We start from the raw sequence: 23,934 nt of genomic DNA, 5'->3' as shown, positions 1-23,934 counted from the left end.
ACCACCTGAGCAGATGAACCAACTACTAATAGTATTTCAGTTTTATCTCGACTGAGTTTCACACTTATTGGCTCTCATCCAGTTCATTACCATGTCTAGGCACTGATGTAACAATCAGATTATCTCACTTTCATTTTATGAAAAGGAGTAGAAATAAACATTCGCCTATTAATCTATTAATCTCTTTCATTTCATTAGAGCTTGTGCAGGAGAACCCCTGCTAGGTTGTTACCCTTTTGTTAGTCTCCCATTCTGCTGCCCTTGGTGGCACCCAAACAGCACTACCTGGGGGCAGTCACCTCACCTTGCCTCATGATAAAGCCACTTATGAGGAAGGACCATAGCTCATTAGTAGAGCACATGATTTGCATACAAAAGGTCTCAGGAGCAATCTCTGGTTTCTCCAGGTAGGACTAAGAAAGATTCTTGCCTGAAAGCTTAGAGAACCATCGCTAGTTGCTAGTCATTGTAAACAGCTTCCTGTGTTCCAGGGCTCTTCTCTGATCCTGTAACTTTTCAATCATGGCAAATAAAACTCTTTCTAGTATTGAATGGTTCTGAAATTGCTGAGTGAGACTTTTGTGTGTGGGGAGGGGGGTCGTTTTGAACAGGAAGCAAAGATGCGATTTTGTAGGATGGTTTTATATCAGTGTCTCAATTTTACTCCAACTGGAGTGTTATAAAACCTTTACTCATATTTAGAAGCTGTCTGTCCTCTTCCTATGGCATCTGGGAACTAATTGAAACAAAATATCTCTGAAAAGTCTGTTGGTGTTTGCAAAGGTTTTTTTAAAAAGAGAAACAAAAAAATTCTAGAGTTTTGCATCATTTTCTTTGCTGTTTTGCAAAGCCATCTTGAATTGTGAAAAACAATGCAATTAATTTTCTCCCAGTGCAATCATGCATAGATTTAATAAGCATCCAAAGGTGGGATCCATCTGTAACGTATGCGCTGCATGCTAAATTACTTCGCTTCTGCTATTTTTTTCTTTCCAAACCTTAATTAATTGAAGAAAAAAAATTGTTTATTAAAGTGGGAACAGGCTGGGCCCTGTCTTTGAGTCTCTGGTTCAAAAGTTCATGCAAATCCCTAAAGACTCATATGTATGTGTGCGCGCCTGTGTGTGTGTGAGAGAGAGAGAGAGAAGGAGGGGGAGAGAGAAAGAAAAAGAGAATGAAAGAAACAGTCTTACTCATAAACAGTCTCATTCGTTTCTCTGTTTGGTGTTGCCTCCCAGGTTCTGTGCTAAGGAGCAGTGGATCCTCCTTCCTAATGAACTCTGCCCCTTTCCCTATATTTGGGTATTCCTAATCCTTATTTTTTCTTCCTTTCTTAGTGCACCACAAGAGAGGTCCAGACCTTAAGCAATCACCTTTTTTTGTATGAAGAAACAGGCATTCAGAATTTAATTTGTTGAATAAAGGGGAAGCAAATAGGCATGCCAGGACAACATTTTCTAGCCTGGAAAATCAGCCTCCTAAACTGAAGTGCATGTGGCTTAGTGTAAGTCCTTAGGGGAAATCTTGCTGAGGGGCATGGGGCAGAAGACTTGATATCCTGAGCCTGAGAGTGCCAAAGCTCATTTTAATGAAACTTGGAGCCCCAAAATGTAATTAGAACTGGTTCTTGTAGTATACAGTGGTACCGCGGGTTACATACGCATCAGGTTACAGACTCCGCTAACCCAGAAATGGTATTTCGGGTTAAAAACTTTGCTTCAGCTGGCATGGCAGCAGCGGGAGGCCCCATTAGCTAAAGTGTTTCAGGTTAAGAACAGTTTCAGGTTAAGAACGGACCTCTGGAACGAATTAAGTACTTAACCCGAGGTACCACTGTAATGGGGAAAATGAAGTGCTTCAACAAAGCTTGCTGGAGAGTGGGAGCATGAATTTGTCTGTTTACAAACACATACCTTGTATCACCAGAAGCCTGTTTAGATTTTCACTTGGGGCAAAAATACACATGTTTGAAACAAACATAGTAAAAGTGACCTTAAAACCAGGTCATATAGATGTAAAAAAAACTATGAAAATCTGCTTTAAAAGAAACCTTTTATAAATTTGCCAGCTTCAGCTCAGACAAACATTCCAGGAAAAGATCACAGTTTAAAGGCCATGACTGAGGTGGCTATACTACATCCTCTTGACAACTATTGTTATATAACAGGTGGCACCCTTTAGCAGGGCTTCTCTAACAAGGTCATTATAAAGCAGCTTTACCCAACCTGGTGATGTCCAAATGTTTTGGACTACAGTCCCATGGTTGTAAGTCATGCTAGCTGGATATAGCTAGAGTGGATGGGAGTTGCAGTCCAGAACAACTGGAGGGCACCAGCCTGTTGTAGAAGATGGTTGGGAATGGAGGAAACTCATAAGGATAGATATGTTCCATAAAGTATATGGGGCCTAAAAGGCCAGGGTTTTATAGATATGAGCTAGTACCTTGAATGTTGTGTCCTAGAAGCCAATTCTCATAATGAGTGAATAGCCTGTAGAATGAAGTGCATTCTGCTATCTGCATTTCTAATCATACTTAAATGATAGTTTGAGAAGTGGAAGTTATGTATGTTATCATTAAAACGCAAACAAAATAGAATTTATCCCCTATCTGTACTTGGGACTAAGTAACACTTCCATGTAGACATTCATAGATTTGCACTGTAAATTGATCTAGCATAGAACAATCTAGAAAGCATAGAAAGGATCTTCAGCTACTCTTCTTTGCTCACCTTGTTGCCACCAGTGTATATGAAGGTAAGCTAATGCTTCATTAGGGTTCTTGAAGAATTCAGTCTGTGCAAAATCCAGTACAAATTGCTTGATCTGCACCTCTCAAGCTTATGTACACCCCAGTACTTAAATGTTCACCAGATTTTGTACTTGTACAAATTTTGAGACTTCTCCGATTTTTTTGATGCAGTTCTCCAACCTACCAATGTGTACAAAAATGCTTATATTAGGGGAAAGTAAGCAAAAATGCATACATTAGTGAAAATACTGTGCAAAAGTGCATTATGGAAGTGGAAACTGCAAAAATTTGTATCTTAGTCAAAACTATACAAAAAAGTGTTAGGAGCAATTTGCACTAAAACACTGATGTTCATGAGAGTTTGTATGGTTTTTTTTATTGCAAACTGCTGCCGAAATGTGGAGAACTTAATTTATACTTAGGAAAGGAGAAATGGAGATAAACCAAAATCGACAGATGCGTCCATTCCTAGTCCCAAGTAAGTATTACAAGATTGCAGCCCTAGCTGCTGAATGCAGAGTTAAGATGATACCATTGCCTTATTCCCCTTGAGTTCTGCTTATTCTTTTGTTGCTGCTGTAGCAGACTTTATAAGCTTTCAAGTTTCCTATGATGCTTCTTCATCTGTTTTTAGAACCAAAGAGCCAGAAAGGACCTGAATATCTTAATGTTCTATGCTCTGCTCACCTATTCTCTAGAATTTTGTAGTCTCACCATTGCTGGATTGCCTTCCTGCTCTGTCTTCCCCTTCCAGGTGATTGAGGGTGTATGACTGTCAATTTCATTAGTACACCAAAGGCAAATGGCACTAAGCAGAGAAATTAAAATATTTGGTATTTTAAATCAAGTGTTGCACATTGGTGTGTCTGGTGCAGAAGGTAAGCATATGGTGCGAGTTAATCTCTAGTTTCACTCTAATATGGAATAATAATGGGATTCTCTAATAATGGGAACTCTAGTATGACCTTCTGCTCACAATTTTGTAGCTGTCATTTGTGCACTCCCACAGTGGCAGACCTTGGGGTCTCACATTTCAGTGGTGCCCTATGCAGCGCTAACCCCCCCCTGCTCCATTCTAAAGCAGCATCTAGTTGCAGCATCCCCAGCAGCGCCCCCAAGGCTCTGTACCCAGTGTGACCAAACCAGTTGTGCTTCCCTAAATCCGCCTCTGGCTCCCATACCTATACCTAAGTGGACAAATTGAAGGTCTTAAAGTATCCTTCTTCCCCCTTTCCTATTATGTTCTCTTCAGCAAGGGGAGAGAGGGAAGCTGAATTCCAATCCATTTGTGACCATAGCAGGGTAGATTTTCCTTCTTCACTCTGGCGCCGCCTGCCCGTAGAATGAACTGTTTGCATGGTTTGCTTCAGATGTTTCTGCCTTCTGCTTCCCATAGCCAGTTTGTTGTGTTGCCAGTTGTGGGGGTAACAGACTGTCAGCCATCTCAGTTTTGTTTGCGATAACCAGAAAGGAAAACTGTGTGAAAGTTTCCTGTAGGGCAAGGGATAGGGAAGCTGTGACTTGCACCTAACCCTAACCAGCATGGCCAGTAGTGAGGAATAATGGGAGTTGTAGGCCAACAACATATGGTGGGCCACAGGCTCTCCATTCTTGGTGGCATCGGTGTGTGTGTGTGTGTGTGTGTGTGGATTTGATTTCTGACCCACACTCATCTTCAAGAACAAATTACAATACTTGAATTGATATACAATTGAGGCAATAGGTGGGTCTAGGTTTCTCTCACATGTGGCTTTCTGGCATGCCTGTCCCTCCTCACAACCCTGCATTTCAAATTTTAAAACACCGATGTGTGTAAGCCTGAAAAGATCGCAGAAGGTGCTAGGTTGTGGAAGGTTTGAGTCTACCTGTTAAAAAATGGAAACATTTTTTGAACCCTGAGCACTTGGCTCCAAAATATCACTCGTGTAGGTTTCAGATCTGGAGTACGGTCGGATTCTCCTTGTAGAGTTAGGATCAAAGGAATTGCAGCTTACCTCATTGCAGCTGTTTTTAAAAGCCTTTATTCTGGCGAAGACTTTCGGAGAGATCCTCTCCCACCTGTTTAAAAGCTCCACTCTTCAACATAGCCAATTGGGAATGGGCTCCTTTCCATCCATTCTGTGAAAGTTAACATTGAACCCTGCAGTAATGGGTTTCTTCCTCACCCCTCCTGTCCCCCCCGGACATGCTCCCACACCCTTTATTATAATCCTTGTGGGTCAATTTGCTATTTGTGAGCCCCTGAGTGCCATCTTTGAGAATGCTTGTGCTATCTGCCCCCCCCCATGGAGCCCCATGCCATTCTCGATGAAGAATCCAGCACCACTGCTTGCACTCAAAAATTGCTAGTTAGGAAGAGTATGCTGGGGGGGGGGATGAAAGAGGAGGAGGGGAGAGTGAGGGGGAAAATGTTGTGGCCTCTAGCTGTAATCAGCCTTGTTGCTGTCTGATTTCTCAGACTAATAGCTGAGCAATAGAAGTCTGGGAGTTCAACCAGAGGTTATCTTTCCCAGGTAGCATCTCGCTCAACGAGAATTTGATTTTTTTTCTATAGGACTTTACTCCATTAGATTAATGAAATTTCAATGAGAGCCCGGCACCCCCTGAAGCTTTGTTAACAAAACAAATGGTGAATCTGTAGGTGAGACAGCTTGCAAGGGAAACGGACGCGAAGGTGAAATGCTTCTCTGCTATCCGCCCGTCCGGCCTGCAACCACATTGATCTCTATTTAAAGCCACCAATTGGATTTTTTTGTTAATTATAAATGATTGATTGGCAGGGTTTTCCCTCCCCTCCTTATACGTGTCCTCTCTGCCACCCCTGCCAGCTCCCCCTTCCTTTTTGCTTCTGCGCCCACGCTTCAAACTTGGCGTGCTGCTGTGTGTGGAATGAATGGAGCTGTTTTGGATTTTTTTTATGTTAAAGAGAAAGCAAACTTGGAACAGTATTCAATGTCATGGCTGCAAGCTTTTCTATTGTTATGTGTTCTTTCCTTTGCAGATCAGATATAAACTAATTGCATTATTTTCATGGATTACCAAGTGTGCAGAAATTTTAATATACATTCCTCTGTTCTTGCTGGATATGCCATGGCTCGATCATGTCTATAGAAGTTTCTTTGGGTGATGCTCACTAATAGGTTTTTTCACCCCTCCCTATTTTCTCTTTATTATAAGTTGTGTGCTAATTTTTACCACAAACCACCGTTTTTACAGTGTTGAAAGTATACCTTCAAAACAGCAGTTCTGTCTGATTTGTTGGTGTCTGTCAAAATATGCACCATATTATTATTGTGTTTTTTAAAAAAATGTTCCAGATTGTAACAAAGCAAACCCTGTACATATCACAGGGCAGTAATGGTGGAAGGGTCTTGGTGGAAGGGTCAGGGGAGTCTTGGTGGAAGGGTCAGGGGAAACAACTTTGGCTTGTACAAGATTCTGATTTAAAATCAACAGAAAATCAGGAAGCTCATTTGCTATCTTTAAATCATGATGGTTTTAAAGTCATATGAAAAGATTGTGGTGCAAATACGGACAAAGTTCGTTCTGCTTCCTGATTAAAGAAAAGCTTTCAGCTGGTTTTCCTGCTCTTGGTAGACTCAGCTAAACTTACTGTACTCTCATAGTTCCAAAGCAACCCACTGTATTAGATCTTGGAGATGGGCCCTATAAGTATTGAGATTGGGGCAGATACGCATCTGCAGAAGGTATAGAGTTTCTGACAACCCCAAATATTATTCTGAAAATTCCTTATTGAACTCTTCAGTTTTTTCACGCGATCAGTGATGCACGTTCACACATATTTCAGTATACTTTCATGCAACTGTAGTGCTTATAATATATTCTTATTATGCATGTATTCTCATAACGGTTATCTTTAAAATAATGCATTTGCCAAACCACTTTATGTAGTCTAATATTGAGATTCTATGCTGCAGTGTGATTCCAAAATATGCATTGGTTTGTGCTTCAATTATGTTTAATACAGCTTTATTTCCTATTAATAGCTTTACTGCTTAAAGAAGATCATTTACATTTATAAACAGGTGTTATAATACAATGAATAGCAATGTAACGTTCCATGCTGCAGAATGAACTTGTTCAAAACACAATCTTCTCTGTGTATATGGGCTAACAAAGCATATGTACAAGTGAATAAATTAAGCCACTAGTCTCACAAGTGACTGTCTAAATATTATGCCTTTTACAAACAAATGTGTACCAGGGATATGTATGCAGAGATAACTCCCTGCATATGTTGATGTGGTTTAAGTGTTATTGACAGTTAAATATTGAAAGTGCATATTCTGAGTGTGTTAAAAGACATGTGTGGTGCCATTGTTCATACCTACCATTAAGGTGAGAACATAAAAATACTGACTTGAGGCTTGTCCCTTCCTTGTTTCTGGTGATCCTTCCTATATTTTCACCATATTCTAGTAGCTCTTGGGTGTTTATAGTTGACACCACCCTTCTACACGTTGGACTGGTTTCTTTTTATCAAGTTCAAGCTTTCCTTATTTTCCCGCTCTTTAGGTTCTCCCCCTCTTTACTTTCCTTGTTCATTATTTAAAAAAGCATTTGTCTGAAACAGTTCAAAAGTCAATAGGGGTGTGTAGGAGCTTAAAAGTTTGCCAGTTCCTTGGTGCATTGTGGAAAATCTTGTCAGAATATCCTCAGATCCCACCCAGAGGCAGTAATGATAAATGGGGTGAGGATGAAGATACCACACAATGAACAGCACGTGTCTGAAAACCGTGGCATGAAGAGGTAGCTCTAGACTCTGTAAATGCATCCCCATTTTTTTCTTGTTAACACATCTCCAGGGGCACATTCAAATCACCCTCAGTTTCTTCCCAATCAGCATCATTGTTGGTATTCACCAGCTGCAGTTTAGATGGGAAACTAGGATAGGTTGTCTGGAGGGCAGTGCATTTTGATGAGCAATATACTGTGAACTGTCTGCTTGGGTTTGATAAGTACAAATATCTCACCTGTCCAGGAATGCCTGCTACTGCTTCCATTGCATATACAACTTAGGTGCAGTAGAGCTAGGAATGGTCAGATCTGTCAGTTTTGGTTTCTCTCCGTTTCTCATTTTTTTGAGTCTTAAGTTCAGATCCCCACATATACAAATCAGTTTGCATTTTCTTTCTCTTTTTAAGTCCTCATGGAATTCATCATCATTAAAGTTCACATTTCTCCTAATGTGCATGTGACATACAGCAGGTCTTGCTGTCTCAACTGCAATGCATTCTCAGAAAATTGTTTGTTAAGTGAATGTTTGCATAATGAGTTGATGATTTCCATTTATTCCTATGGAGACATTTATAATGCGTTCCCGACCATAGAATCTTGACCACCCAATGACAGAAAACCCCAGGAAAACCCTCTGAAACCTTGTAAAAGGCAAACAAGGAAGGAAAAAATCTCACTTATCTTCTGATCCCCCCTCCCACCATGGTTTCTGGTGAAACACTTGCAACAGGCCAGTGAAGCACAAATAAGTAAGGCTTGTTAAAAGCTGTTTATTTGTTTACAGTACTACACACAGGTCTGGCAGCTGGGATAACTGAATCTGCAGTGTGTATAGTAAGGTTTGGTTACTAATTCCTCGTGTTTGCATAAGCGAATTTCCTATAACGAGCATTTGGATTATAGGAACAACATGTAGAGTGCAATTTTGCCTAACATAAACGTTTTTGCAAAAACATATCCCTAATGTAGCATGCTTTTATGTGTCCCAAGTTTGAAAAGCACAATCAAAAGAGAGGTAAGCATTGTAGTCCAGCGTGCCTTTCTGTCTCTGGATGGTATTCAGTGACATCCCTTAAAATTACTAGAAAATTTGTGGCTGAGGTGAGATTTAACAGTGTCCATTTATGGTTCAGTGGACTACACTAACACTCCCTTCCCCTCCAGCCCCTTTTGTTAGGTTGCATTTTGATTGTCAGAGTTTATTTTCATGTGTAACATTGCAAGATGAAATGAGTATCCAAGCTCTTTGGACAAGGACCATTTTCCTTTCATGCTGATCCAGGATTGCCGCCACCACCTTCCTTCTTGGCAGGGTGTAATTTGAGCAAGCACTGAGTCCTGTTGCATGGAAAGAATTCAAATAGAGGGGATCCTGATCCATTTGCAAAGTGCTGGTAGCCAATCAGCCTTTGCACGTCTGGACTTAAAGAGTATGCGTTTCTAGGTCTGTGAGTGTTGACTTCTAAGCAGACTTGAACCCCAAGCTCTCTGTTAAGCACTGCTTCTTGTTCTCTCCCTCTTCCCTCTACACTATCTTCCCTTGAGAATGACTAGTCATAAAAAAAAGAGAATGACTAGTCATTACTTACGTTCTGTGGATCTGATGACTAGGACTGTTGCTGACATTTGCTGTTGGATAAGCCATCTGTGAACCAAGCTTGCCTTTTACTGCTGGAGCCACTTGATATATTGATTTATGCATTTTCATAGTGATTTCATAGTAGTCCTCCAGATGTTGATGGACTACAACACATATCATTCCCGACCATTGAGCTGATGGGAATTGGAATCCAGAAGCAGTGTGGTCCTGTTATAAAGATGATGGATTTAAGGTTTGGCTGGAATTTCTGCAAGTTACCTTTTCCCAGCCTCAGTTCCACATTAGTCAGATAGAAACTAGAACTAGCAATGTTTCCTCAACATTGCGAGGCCAAACAATGAACACGATTGTACATCATTTTGTGAGTTAAAAGCACTATGCTATTAAAAACAACCACAACTAGATCTGAAATTACCCATAGAAGCAGCAATAACATGAGTTTAGTGTATAGGCAGTGCTTTAGAAAAACCCAGCATTCCACATCAGTCCAGTTTTAAAACTGGCCGTTTGACAGCTCTGCAGGAGTCTAATTCTGTTTTTGCTGAGCATTCCCTTTGTAATCGATGCATTGGCTGCAGTCCTGAATGAGGCAGAGGAATTTCATCAAAGATTGTGGGCATTGTTCTTTGCAGAGGAATAAAGGGAAGAGTCCTCCCTCCCCCACCAAATAATCCACAACCCCAGATTCCTAGCTTTCATTTTTTTCTAAAGCAGGAAGTTTCTAGTGTTTGTAGAACCTGAAGTATGAAGCAATATGTGCCGCTACTTTTCTCATTGGTTTTCTGAGAAACTGGCCTGCTCCTCCCTTTCAGTGTTTCAGCCAATGAATGAAGTCATAGGAGTGATTGACATTTGGGAAATATTTGATTTGATTTATTATATTTCTATGCCACTTTTCATTCAAATGAATCCCAAAGCAACTTACAAGCAGTAAATAACCATAACATGATGGAACATAATAGAACCTCACAAATACAGCATATATCATATAGAATAATTAACAAATCATCATTGAAGCAATTGAAATCTATAAAACACAGTTAACAATGCAATAAATAAAAAATAAGCTAAACATCACAATTAAAGCAAAAGTCATATTATGTGATTAACAAATCAATACAGAATATATATTATATGGAACAATATTAACATTAACAAAATAGCAACCAAAAATTATACTTAAGTACTGTTAAGTTCATACAAACACTCTCCCCCCTCCATGACTCATAATCTTTGCCTCTGGTCAGCTCATTAAAATAAACATGCACATAGTGTTTGTGGCAGCAACTACCTTCTGAAGGTTCCTTGGGATGGAGGGGGGGCAGCACAGGTGAAACCATCCACCCCTTGATGGCAAACAGTCTCTCTCTCTCTCTCTGCACAGTTCTTCCTCTGGAAACAGTGCCAGTTAGCCCTCTTATATAGGCTCCTAGAGCTGGAGGTTGGAGCAAGGCAGGTGAAAAGAGTCTCTCTCTCCTCAAATCAAGTCAATTAGACAAAGAGAACATTGGAGTGAAACACTGATATCTAGAATCTAGAAGTTGTTTCTAGTGGTAAAGGTAAAGGGACCCCTGACCATTAGGTCCAGTCGTGGACGACTCTGGGGTTGCAGCGCTCATCTCGCTTTATTGGCCGAGGGAGCCAGCGTACAGCTTCCAGGTCATGTGGCCAGCATGACTAAGCCACTTCTGGCAAACCAGAGCAGCACATGGAAACGCCATTTACCTTCCCACCGGAGCAGTACCTATTTATCTAATCACACTTTGACATGCTTTTGAACTGCTAGGTGAGCAGGAGCAGGGACCAAGCAATTGGAGCTCACCCTGGCGTGGGGATTCGAACCGCCGACCTTCTGATCGGCAAGCCCTAGGCTCTGTGGTTTAACCCACAGCGCCTAGTGGTATTCCTGCTCAAAGAAGATACATGTCCAATTCAAATGGGGTGTGGGTGTTGGATTAACAGCTGAATGATGCTCAGATATGCTTCCAAAAAGCCTTCCTGGCTTCCAAAAAGCCTTCCTGGAAGTGGAATGCTTGTGATACTGGCATAGATCAGGCTGATAGAGGTGGCATGGGCACAGATATAGAATTTAATTTCTCAAAGCTGAGCACTACTTCACGTTATAATGGTGGCAAATACTAATTTGTGATTCTATTACCCTTTGCTGTTCTGTGGCTAATTCTAACTCTCTGGCAATGCATAGCTGTTTGATAGAGTTTGAGTTTTTAGATGCTTTTATCTGAAAGCTTAACAGTTTTATGATTACACATAAAATATTTAATATGCACCCATAAAAAGATGTAAGTCTGAAGCAGGCTAGTTTCAACCAAGACACTTTCCATGGCAAATACTCTCATGAACAGCGACTTGTGTGTTCTGTAACATGGGGAATGGCGCGGTGTGTGTTGTCTCTAAACACAACAGCTTCCTGCTAATGAATTCCAGGCTAGAATATACACTGATGGTGCCAACTGACTTGTTACAAATTTGTACAAAATCATGGCCTGCGTGTACAAGCACACAGCATAGGAACTGGCACTCAAGGAGCCCCGAGTCTGTAAAACTCCAAAAGAAAATTATTGATCTCACCCCATTCCACTTAACATAGACCTGTGTCGAAAACCAGCATTTTCAACCACTTTTAAAGCTAGCTGTATTTATTTATACTTGGCTTTGAAGGGAAATAAAATAGAGAAGAAAAAGAAAGATGCATAAGGGAGGTGGGCATCTTCTGTTTTTGTGACTGTTTAGCTTTGTTCTGATATGGTTGGGGAAAGAGTTATTATTGCAGTTCTTCATGTGGTACTTAGTGGGGGAGAGCCTAAATTAAACATGCAATGTTTATTGCTTAATGGTTGAATAACAGCCCAAAGCAAATGTACTTAATTTGACATTCTGCGCACGCACACACACACACACATGCATGTATGTCTGTACACAGACACACACACACTCCTTTATCACCACTTCACTTCTTTACAGACTTTATTCTGTTTCGAGCTTAGATTTTGCCAGCCATTAATCACAAACTGGAGACAGATGGCGGTTTGAAAAGTGGTATGATAGAAGGAACATTACCATTGGTGTGCACACTCATTTTTTGTTCACCAATTTTGCAGGTTATTGAAATTGTACAAACTATGCAAAAACTGTTCACTGGAAGCTATAGTGGGATACCCTCTTCAGCAAGGTGAAAAAAATATATACTGTAATCTGTATCTTAACCTATCTTTTTTCTTTTCTTTTCTCAGCCAGCAATCCTCTTGTTTTCATCCATAAAGGAAATGAGAATGTTTGACATTTATATGTGCAATGAGGGTTGCATTTTTTTCAAAAAAACAGAAAACCGTCCAGCTTTATTAACTTAATAAAAATGTATTTAATAAAATAACCGTTCACTAAAGAGTTTCTAATGCATAGTTGCCAAAGTTTCAAATCAGTTTCAAATGAAATTTCAAATGAAGTTTCAAATGAAATTTCAGTATTGTTTTAGCTGACCAGTCAGCCATTGGTCTTGTTACAAAAAAATACATTCTAACATCAAATGGAAAAGTAGCAGGTTTCTGTGGAAAATCCATTGGTAAGTTCAAACTTCAGGTGGTTCCAGTTGTACTTCCTTTTCTTAATGCTTCATCCACTCAAGGCTCTGGCTATACATATGCACACCTCTGCGCTTCAACACATGTGTTTTCTAGTGTCCTGCTGATTTAGTCGTTCCTGTGTGTGAAGTTCACTGTTACACTCCATCAAGGGTTTTTAAATACCAAAGTATTACCATCCTTGAGCAAAAAGCTGATACTGAAAGATTTTGTGAGATTGTATGCTTTTTCAGGGACATTGTAATGTGCTCTACTATGTGGGACAGTCCAGAAGCTTCAGAATGCAGTTGCCAGAGTCTTGATTGGTACCATCTTAGACTGGATATTCCTGTGTTTCTGAGACCAAATTAAAGTGTTGATCTTAATCTTTAAATTGGAGGCTCTCTTGATGTGTACTTCTTTGGTCTGAGAGGAGGGCAGTCATGAGAGAAAGAGGACCTTTTCTGTAGTGGCTCCAGATCTTTGTGGATCTGCCACCCAATACAACTGTGGTAGTTGGTGGCGTGTCAGGCTTTTAAAAAGGCCTTAAAGACTCATTTGTTTCAGTTGACCATTCCCTGATTATTTTTTGTCCCATTCACTGAATGGAGGCTGGAATATATTTATGTTGTTAGAATGCCGAGCCTGTTTATGTTTCTGTAACTCTGTTTTTGGTCTTGATTTTAGTAATAATGATTTTTATCTATGTGCTTTTTATTGTTGTGAGCTGCTTTGGATGAGTTTTGTCTGGAAATGTGGCAAAAATCACAATTGTGAATGAGGTCTGAACATTTGCAGAAAACAATTCCATGTTCCATGGCACACTAAAACTAACACCTCAAAGATATTGCGGGTTTGGTTTCATACCACCGCAATAAATCGAATATCACAATAAAGTGAGTCACACATAACTTTCACATGGAAACAAACAAGCAAAACAAACAAAAATGTTTATACTATACTGTAGTCTGTTAAGCCAAGCCCACCTGGCTGCAGGGGCAGGAGGGAATAACCTCAGCTGCAGGCCTAGCCAGCTCCATTCCATGCCCAATTCTGCAATGGAACAGACTCTCAATAACGGGCACATGATAACTTTAGATGTGGGAGAAATCCCTCGGTTTCCCCAGTGTAAATTGGGAATAATAACATCTGGTTTGAAAAGGGAATAAATTATTTACTTTATATTTATGCTGATTAAATTTCTAAAACACTTTTATTCAAGTGGATCCCAGGGCTGTTAACAAGAATATAATAAAGCACAGTTAACTTGTGCAATATTACAACTATTAAAACAGCACAAAAAATATAGCCACAGACATAAAGCAAAGGTAGTAATCCCCAGACTTCAGGACCTTCACACATCTAGCCAGTTCCACCAACAGCTGGTATTTTAACCTGAGAGAATTATGGGACAATGAAAAGTAGTAGCCTGTATTTTGTTTTTAAAAGCTCTTTGAATTTAAACTTATAAAATGAAAGGGCTTCAAAAGCGGGGTGGGAATGTGATGGTGGAGAAAAACTGTTCTGTCGGGAATATGGAAGAGAGGGAAAGATCTATTCAGCAATGAGTTGTCTGTACATTACAGTTAAGGCCAAAAAGGTTAGGTTTGCTAATTGGTATGACTGGTCAATTTCTTCTCTAGTTATCTCATTCTGAGAGGCCTGTTTAGGAATGGGCTTCGTTACTAGCAATCTGTGCTCATTTTTTATGCTTGCCTTTTATTTGAATATGATGGTGCAATGGATGTAATTGATTGTCTGTATTGTTTAGCCACAAGAAAGCTGTTATCTTTAAGAAATTCTATCAAAATAGCCCTTATTTTGAGAAACTGTCACTTAATCTAATTGGCTTGATCATAAGCCAGTCAAATAAACGAAACACTTATTGACAGATCTAGTTAGGCTGAAAGGATTTTGGGACTGGAGGATCGTATCATAACATAATGTCCCATTTTCTCTTTCTTTTAAATGGACTTATAAAATTTTATTGAGCATTCTTTCTGTTTTGCTTTCCTTTTTTGCTTTAAGAATAAGCTAAGTAATGTTTTTCATTAATATGTTTTGTAATTTATGTGGTCCCAATGGGCTCTGCCAAGGTTAAATAATTTAAAGAAATAAGCTCCCCCTCCCCACCTTATCTAGCATAGTGAAGCTAATGAAGAATACAAGGCGCTTTGCTCTCTCGCAGCACGAATTAGATCTCAGAAAGAGTGTGAGCAAGCAGCAGCCCCAAGCCTACAAATCTCGACATAAATATGTAGCAAGATGTTGTGAATTTTATTTTATCTCTCTTTTAAAAAAAAAGGAAAAGGGGAGTGGGAATAGGCCCATAAAAGCAGATTAAGCACCAGCATAGTACTCTTTGCTCTCCTGGATTACAAAAGGATGTTATGGGAATGCACTTGACGTTCCCATAAATTAAAAATCAATTCTTAACGATGAAGCCGACTTGTTTTAGCACATTACCCAGGTTAAATGGGAGCGTGCGGAAACATCAAGCTCCATAAGATGAGGGGAATCTGTGTATATTAATATGATTTAGAGGATGGTCTACCTCGATGGAATAATTGTTATTATATCTATACAGCCAGATGGTACTTGGGGTAAACAGCCGCTGAACACCTAAATTGGGAAGCCAGTCAGTAGGCCTTTCAGGTGTTCATTGTACACTCTATTTATTTCTTTTGTCACTAGCACCTTTACTGTATTCTTCAATGAAGGGAAATAAGTCCTTTAGATGTGTTTGGTTTTGTCATCTGTTTCTTTCTCTTTTTGAATCTGTAATTTTATATGTTTATTTGTTTTTAAGAAGAGACTTGTATTCCATTGTAATAATAATAGAAATGTGGTTTGTGACTAATACAAAATTGGGTTTATTCTTTCTTAGCCCTAGAGGCAACTTCAGCAGTAGTCTCACTGTAATAGCAGTTTTAAAGACTCCAGCGCTGAACCTACTTACTGCCAGGTAAGTAGGTTCAGCTCAAGTCCCATTGAGCTCAGTGAGATTTATTTCTCTATAGTCATGTAGGATTGTGCTCCAAATTAAGTTTGCATAGGTACAAGGTCAAGCAATTTGAATCTGAATGTGAATCTTTTTAATTTGGGATATTTTCAAATATTCAGAAGATACTTTAGATACATAAAGTCTTGCTGAGTTTTAGAGCAATGCTGTCAAAAGCTTCTACTAGGCTTTTAAGCTTCAACATGTGACATGTGCATAATTAGGAATGTTTGGATTTGTTTGAATTAGTAGAATGAAAATCTGGATTTTTGCAAGCCAATTCATTGGAAAAAATTATCGATGATTTCTCTGCAGATTAATTTCAGCTCTCAGTACCACTTTCCTTACAGATAAGGGGGAGAGTAGAGGCAGATTTCAGTTGTCTGGAAAAAGATGTGTTTTGACTCTGTGTACAAAAGTACAAGTTGAGAGGGAATAATTGGAGAACTCAAGCCTGCATAGACAAAGTTAATTCCAGTGTGTGCTGGCCCCAGATTCAAACATAACTTGCATGCATTGCAAGTGAAAACATATGGCAGTCTTCCTCAACTTTATCTCCTCCAGATGTGTTGACTACAGTTCCCATCATCCCTGACTACTGAACATGTTGGGGGTGGGGCTTGTGCAAACTGTAGTTTGGGCTGTGCTATAGGCAGGCCACAAGAGAAGTCACTGGACAGATGTGCTGTAAATACTAGGAGTCTGGCTGCTCTTCTGTAGTCAACACGGTAGTACCCTCTGTCTGCAGCACTTCAGTATCCAACTCAGGCTATATTTGTTCAGTGTAAGTCCTTTGATTCTGCAGCAACCGTAGCCAGAAGGCACAGAACTACTGTAGTTGCTTAAGAGTGGCACTGAATAGATGAGTGGAGTGAATCAGTGTGAGCATATCCATATGCATATATGGATTGAAATGGCAAACTTCTGAGGCAATCCCTAGATTTAAGCTCTCTGTAATTTATTAAGTTGCAAAGGGAAGCGGAGCCAATGTCTGCATTCAGATGTAACACTAAACCGTGGTTTAGTGTCAGAAGAGCAAGCTTTGGCCTTGCACATTCCCTGTTCCTCTTACAGTCTGAAGGAGAACATCAGGAGTGACTATTTCCATTTTAGAATAACCGCAAACTGCCGTGTCACCTAAACCCTAAACTGCTCCTGAAGAGATGGTTACATAAATTATGATTTGAAGCTGGCTTAACCAGTTTCTCTGGATTTGGACAATATTCTGAAACAGAGGAGAAAGCTTCCAAACTTGTTCTATTGGCTGCACCTGATGCTTGCTTCAGTTCCTTCTTGTAATGCTAAACCATAGTTCAGTGTTGCATCTGAATGAGGCTATTGGGGCATGCTTGGTGGAGTGATTTGACCTATTCCTAGCACCCTGTTCTTAGTCCAGAGGTCCCTCCCCACCAAAAAAGCAGAACCCCAAGAAATCTCAGTTGCCTCTTTTTGACCTCAAGGGTTTAATTGTGCAGAAAACAGACACCATCTGTGTAGTTGGAAGACAGTGTTCCAGGATCCCTTCTTCCCCCTCTTCCATTATGAGGGCTAGAAACATGATTGAGAGTGTTCTTGGGAAGCCAAATGTTGCCCAAGATTTGACACATATGCACGAAACTGCTGGTCACACAGAAGGTACACCGAGCCTCACAGTGTCTATTTATTGCTCTGGGATCCCTTAACAAAAATGCTGCCCTGCTAGCCATTTAGAGCTAACTATTATTTAAATTCCTGAAGGGACTCTTTAAGATCTGTCTGTGCAAACAAGACTTTTATTGCTAGGTCTTTTAGGATATGTAGCCTTTAAGGAGAATGGACAATTTCCAAGTTTAGAAGAGAGCTAAGGGATTTTCCACCCAACCCCCCCTTCTTGGCTTAGCAGTCTAGCGCACTCTCTCTCAATTAAGGTTCTGAAAGTGGTTGTGTTGTGCTACTGTGTGTTTTTACGGTGTGCTCTCATGATTCTAATTGAAACTCTGATAAGGTCAGTTGGTTGCCAATTCTCTATCTACGTTGCTAAGGGATACGAAGCCTTTGCTAGTATAAAAGGGTAGAAGATCTCCAATACAGTTGAACTAATTATTCTTCTTTCTCTCATTTAACCATATACATCTGCTTTTTTAAAAAAATGGATATTTCATTCTGAAAGCATCTTTGGTTGTATATAGCTGAACACAGGCAATAGTGTTAAAGATAGCTGAAGGCGATGTAATAGAGGATTGTTGCCTGTGGTGTACACTAAGGGTGGATGAGAAATTTGATTCATTTAAAGATGAGCCTTACTAATTCATGCTTTCCAGAACAATATGTGAACCAAAACACAGCCATCCTTCTAAATTTACACTTCACCAAATTCTGTCATGCGCTTTCCCAACCAAGCAAGGCATATAAAATGCATATACTAAGGCTAAGTGTGGATAAAAATGTGTATATTAGTGAAAATAGCATACAAATGTGCATTGTATTTGGGAAAACTTCACAAAAATGTGTATATGAAGCAAATTTGATAATCTGGTCAGGTTCTGTATGTGGAATGAAAAGAGGGACATGATCTTTCTTCTTTTTTCTTTTGCCTCAAGCAGAAGAAAACATTTTGGGCTAGATGTTTGGACACTCATAGCCCTAGCATGAAGGTGATAGGATACCCCTATTTTTCTCTAGAATCTGGTATTCAGATATATACTATACATGGAAGTTCTACTCAGCAATCATGTCTAATAGTCACTATCTTCCATGAATTTGTCAAATCATTTAAAAAATAATCAATCTAGAGGTCCTTGCAATGCCTTATAGTTGTGAATTCCATACATTAAGCATTACTTATGTGAAGAAGTACTTTCTTTCAGCTGGTCAGAATTTACTGCCAATCACAGGCCCACTGAAGTCTGGTCTATCCCAGTTGTAAGATAAAACAGGTTTAACTGTCCATTCCTATTTTCCAGGTGGATTTTAAAGGTAAAATCCTTAGAAATTTGCCCAGAAATACACATTGTAAAAATACATTTAAAAACAAATTGCTAGGTAGTCAGAAGATGATGTTCTGTCATCATCTCTCCTCCATTTTCCATCTTTAAACTTTGGGTGGCGGTTAGGCATTGGAATAATGTGTTGTGGTGTGTTGAAGGGCTAGGTGTGGCCATTGCTTATGCCTTCAATTTTTGGGTATTCCGTTAAAGGAATCGGGCGGTCGTGTATTCTGTCCGATGCCTGCTTGGCGGGAGGCCATGGCACGACCCTCGGTGACATCAGGGGAGAGCCTATAGTTGGATTAGCATCAACAGGCTCCACCTACTGGTGAATAAACCCCCCTTGTTTTAGACTCACCCCTCTCTGAGGGGGTGGAGCCAGCTGACGTAATCCAATGCCTAAGCCAATACCTTTTCACTTGCTGTAATCAATAAAGTTGTGGCCTTTTCTTGCCCATTAACCTTATATCACGTGTCCTTGTGTATTCATTCCACTTTGCAGGGATCGGGTCCTCGAACCACAAATACACATTGTAAAGATACATTTAAAAACAAATTGCTAGGTAGTCAGAAGATGGTGTCCTGTCATCATCTCTCCTCCATTTTCCATCTAAACTTCTAAATTTGTGAATCCAGCCATCCACAGCCTGAGCGTATGGGCTTTATTGCCACTGCACACCTTGAATGAGCACAGAGGAAGTCCTACTGGGGGTGATGGGGTTTGATAGTGGGTAGAGAAGTTTATGTCCCTCTCCTATAACACTAGAATTCCTGGGCATCCAATGAAGCTGAATGTTGGAAGATTCAGGACAGATCAAATAAAGTAGTGTGTACAGTGGTACCTCGGGTTACATACGCTTCAGGTTACAGACTCCGCTAATCCAGAAATAGTGCTTCAGGTTAAGAACTTTGCTTCAGGATGAGAACAGAAATCGTGCTCTGGCGGCATGGCGGCAGCAGGAGGCCCCATTAGCTAAAGTGGTGCATCAGGTTAAGAACAGTTTCAGGTTAAGTACAGACCTCCGGAACGAAATAAGTACTTAACCCAAGGTACCACTGTGGTTTAAAAATGGAATTTGCTCGCACAGGAAGCAGTGATGTCCACAAGCTTAGATGTCTTCAAAAGAGGATTAGATGACTTCATGCAGGGCATAGCTTTCAGTGGCTACTAGTACCAATGGCTATGTGCTACCACCATTGTCAGAGGGAATATACCAGTTGCTGGGAATTGCAGGTGGACAGAATGCTGTTGCACTCATGTCCTGCTTGCATGCTTAACCACAGGCTCTTGTAGGCCACTGTAAGAACAGGATGCTGGAGTAGATGGGCCATTGGCCTGATCCAGCAGATTCTTCTTATATTCTTAAGGTATGAAAATCCTGGATTTGGCACCAAGATGTATTCTTCAGAGTCGAATTTCAAAAGCGAAAAGTGAAACTTCTCAAAATGTAAATAAATACTGCTGGATTTCATCTGTGAAATTTCTTTATAGTTATAGAGGCCAGCAGAAGACAAAACTAAGCAGTATGTCATTTAGGAAATCCATGCACCTGCACCTGCCCACCATGGTTGTCTGACTGGAGTCAGAAAGTGCCTCTCAACCTCAGAGCAGCCCAGTATTTAAGAGGCTAAAGCTGCTAAGTTGTTTTCAACAACAGTGTTGACAACAGTCACATAAAGGTTATATTCCCCAAATGAAGCTGCTTTCAGGAAAGGATGCATGGAGAAAGTAATCAGCCAGTTTGCACACCTCAACTACCCTTACATCCTTCTCCTGTCAGTTGGTACCACTTGATAGGTGTTTTGTTTTCGTCCCAGTGAGGCCACATCTCAGTGGCAGAGCACATGGTATGCATGCAGATGTTTCGGGTCCTGTGCCCAGCATCTCTACTTAAAAGGCTCAGGTAGAAGGTAATCTCAGTAAATACTCTGCTCAAGGTCATGGAGAGCAACTGGTAGTCCAAGTGTAGAGTAGATATTGCAGAATTAGATGGACAGAGAGTCTTACCTTATATAAGGCAGCTGCCTAATGGAGATGTTTTCCCCGGGTTTCTGTCTTCTTTCAAAATAATAGTTGCCCAGATTTCCTTTTTCAATATGAATGTATCTTCAATATGGCTCACATCACTGAACATACTACCATTTTGAACTAATCACTATCGTGACAAACAAATGAAATATCTTCAGATTCATTTATTACAACTACAGCTACCATTGTAACACTTTTAATTGGCAAAGTGTTTTATTATATTTATGGTGTCATTCTCAAACAACCTTGTGAGGCTGTTCCCATTTTACAGATAGGGAACTAAGATAAGATGTTGTGTGTGTGTGTGGAGAGAGAGAAATTGATAAGCACAACTTCCCTTCTTTCATACTCAATAAGTCCTTAGCCTAGGTGGTCTCTCTGATCCTTATCTAACCCCTTGACCACACATTTTAATGAGAGCAGAAAGTTAAGAAGCAAACAACGAACAAGATGCCTCATGGCAGCAGTTATTTTTTAACAGCTTATATAAAATATTACAGAAGAGAAAATAGCTAGATTGTATAAACGTGTCTGTACGCTGGTCTGCGGCAATTCCAATTTATGGGATGGGGTTTCTCGAGAGCCGCTCACCTCCAGGCGACAGAACCAAGAAGCCGAGCTGAACGAAGCAACCAATCTGAGACAGCAGAGCCTTTTTATGACACACAACTCAGGTTCCCCCCTCAGGGCACTAGGCTAAAATTACATTGCAATGAAACCAACAAGCTAAGTTAATTTTATTGAAATTAACATTTGAGTTCCCATTTTCCCTTCAGCGCATAGTTAAAGTGCAGCTGGTATTGTAACTGCTCAGGAAGACAGTGGATAGATTGGATTGATCAAATATTGGGATAGTGTGTGTGTGTGTGTGTGTGTAAAATTACATAAATCCTTGTGATTCAATGGTTTGTTTTCATCAGGATTTGTCATGTCATTTACTTTTCAGCAGGTCTCCTTACCATGAAGTTGAGTTGGTCATGCTGAAGATACTTTTTTATTTTATTTTTTGGTGGGGGGAGAAATTGCTGAAAAGGAAATGTGACATTGTTAGGACACCTATTTTCTTCTACCTATCCTGGATACTGCAGTGAAGTGATGTGGCCCCCTGTGCATGAGGGTTACACTCCAAAACAAGGCAAACTTATATTTCCTCTTCAGCGCTTCCATGGGCATTACCAAAAGTAGCTTTAAAAGGATTAGACAAACTAATCCAAATAGATATATTGCTAGCAATTAGCTGGGATAGGCAAAAATAAAACCTTACCATTCAAAGTCAGGCTGATCCAAAATTTCTCAAACTAATTTTCTGGCAGTTTTCCCCTCCCAACTGCTGTTTTCCACCTTCTCTTGAATTGTTGCACATATTAGGCAACCCATCCCACTATTAAACTAGCTACAAATAGTGTGGAACATTTTTTGACTTTTTTCATCAGTAACCTGCATCTGTGGAACATCCTCCCTAGAGAGGTTTGTGTGGCATCAACATTGTCCACTTTTGGGCACCAGGGGAAGGCGTTCTTGTAACCCCAAACATTTGAACATTTTATATTGTTTTGGTTTTGTGGCCTCCTTCTACTATCAGTTGGGTGTATATATCCTGTGCTGGGTGGGGAAAGAGTCTTCAGTTTTGTAACTAATTTCTGTGGGGAACTTTTTAGTGTATTTTTAATTGTTATTAGATATATTTTGCTCATGTTAAAACCCAAACACTTTCCCACCAAGAGCAATTTGCAAGAAAAAGCACCATCTTGAATATGGCTAATAGGAGTCTCTGAAGACAGAGTTCTGAATTGACAGTTGGCAGCCTGCAAGGAGAGGACTTGCTGTGTAAATCAGGCAACACCTGTCTACACTTGAGTGTTTTCTCTGCATCCGTTTCAGCACTGTTTGGTGTTATTGGTGCTGACGAACAGCCTAGAGCTTATCTACACTTACCTTTCCCCTGCTCTTTTCAGGCATGGTCTGCTCTATAAAGCTCCATGTTCAACCCCCCCCCCCTTTCTTTTGCTCTGGAGCTTTCCCTGCAAAAACCTGCTCTTTAAAGCTCAATTCGAGCAAACAACAATCCATTTAAAACCTGAATTGATGTTTCCTCTAACTGGTGGCTAAAGGGTGGGTTTTTGTGGGGAAAGTTATAGGGTAAAAAAACATGCACCGACAGGGAGCGGATAAGTGCAGACCTGTGCCTGGAAAGAGTGGAGGAAAGGTAAGTATAGATAAACCCTTAGCCTCTTTTTTGTCTCTTATATAAAGAGTTTTGGCACTCCAATAAAAAGTGGTTTTTTTAAAATGCAACAAAGGAATTATCGGTTATCTATAAGATGCTCCTTTCAGAAGCAAGCCAGTGAGCCACACCAGAGTAAATGTCAAAAGTTGTTAATCTGGAAGTCAAGGCAGATGTTGAGAGATGTGTTCCTCTGGAACATGGAGTACAAAGTTGTATCCTTGTGCCTGTGGCTGTTATGTGGTCACTATTATTTTTAAAAATTAGGTAAAAGGCCACCAGCTTTTAATGAAAGAAACAGCACACTACCTGGTGGGAGATACTCTTGCACATGCTCTGTTGAAACAAAGAGGAACTGTGCAGTAGCACTGCTATACTCTTAGACAGCACCCCTTCATTTCAGTGGGGTTTACATAGGAGAACTTTCTGCTGAATTGTGCTTATATGAAATGTGCTTATTTGATCAGAGTGTTGTGATCTTTCAATATAGAAATGATTCAGTACCTTTTACTTTCCTTTTTTATGTTCCTTACACACACACACACTTCTCTTGGTTAAGAATGTAACAGGTGGATAAGCTTTTTCTGCCAAAGGTCTTGCGTAATCTGTTGGTGGCCACATGGCATCAGTGGCTGGGACGAGAGCCACTGTTAGGTGCAGCCAGAGTCAAAGTGTATGGGGCTTGGGCACCCTCTTTCTTTCTCTGCTACCTTTGTTCCCCCTGTTTTCCCTTCCTTTGTACATCCTATATGCCAGGGATTCAACCTTGGATGTTATCTGGGCCACCACAGAGAGGGCTTATCTACAATTCCTCTTGTCTGGCTGCTTTCCCTTGGGGAAAGCCTCTCTTCAGCACACAATTGGAGCAACTAACAATTCAGGTGTTTCCCAGATTGCCATTTGTTCCAATCTATTGCTAAGAGCAGATTTTCCCTTAGAAAAGAGCGGGACAAGGGGAAAACTGCTCGGACTCATGCCTAGAAAGTGTGGGTCAAGTGGGAAACTGCTTGGACCCATGCTGTCTAGGCA

General features: G+C 40.3%; 1 protein-coding gene across 9 annotated transcripts in view; it reads left to right on the top strand.

Moving 5' to 3' along the window:
• Positions 1 to 23,934, top strand: part of SKAP1 (src kinase associated phosphoprotein 1) — a 338,051-nt gene that overhangs the window by 99,494 nt on the left and 214,623 nt on the right. The window contains exon 1 of one of the 9 annotated variants that reach the window (XM_081885655.1): positions 3,191 to 3,227. The exons of the other annotated variants lie outside the window; for them this stretch is intronic. Coding sequence (XP_081741781.1) covers positions 3,206 to 3,227 — 22 coding nt within the window. The 5' untranslated portion in view covers positions 3,191 to 3,205. Of the gene's footprint in view, positions 1 to 3,190; positions 3,228 to 23,934 lie in introns of those variants that run through there. 9 annotated transcript variants of the gene reach the window in all.

The sequence above is a fragment of the Podarcis melisellensis genome (assembly GCF_964234715.1).
Source record: "Podarcis melisellensis genome assembly, chromosome: 13".
Classification (NCBI taxonomy): Eukaryota; Metazoa; Chordata; class Lepidosauria; order Squamata; family Lacertidae; genus Podarcis; species Podarcis melisellensis.
Note: the sequence above shows the minus strand (reverse complement) of the source record. Positions and strands in the feature narration are given on the sequence as shown.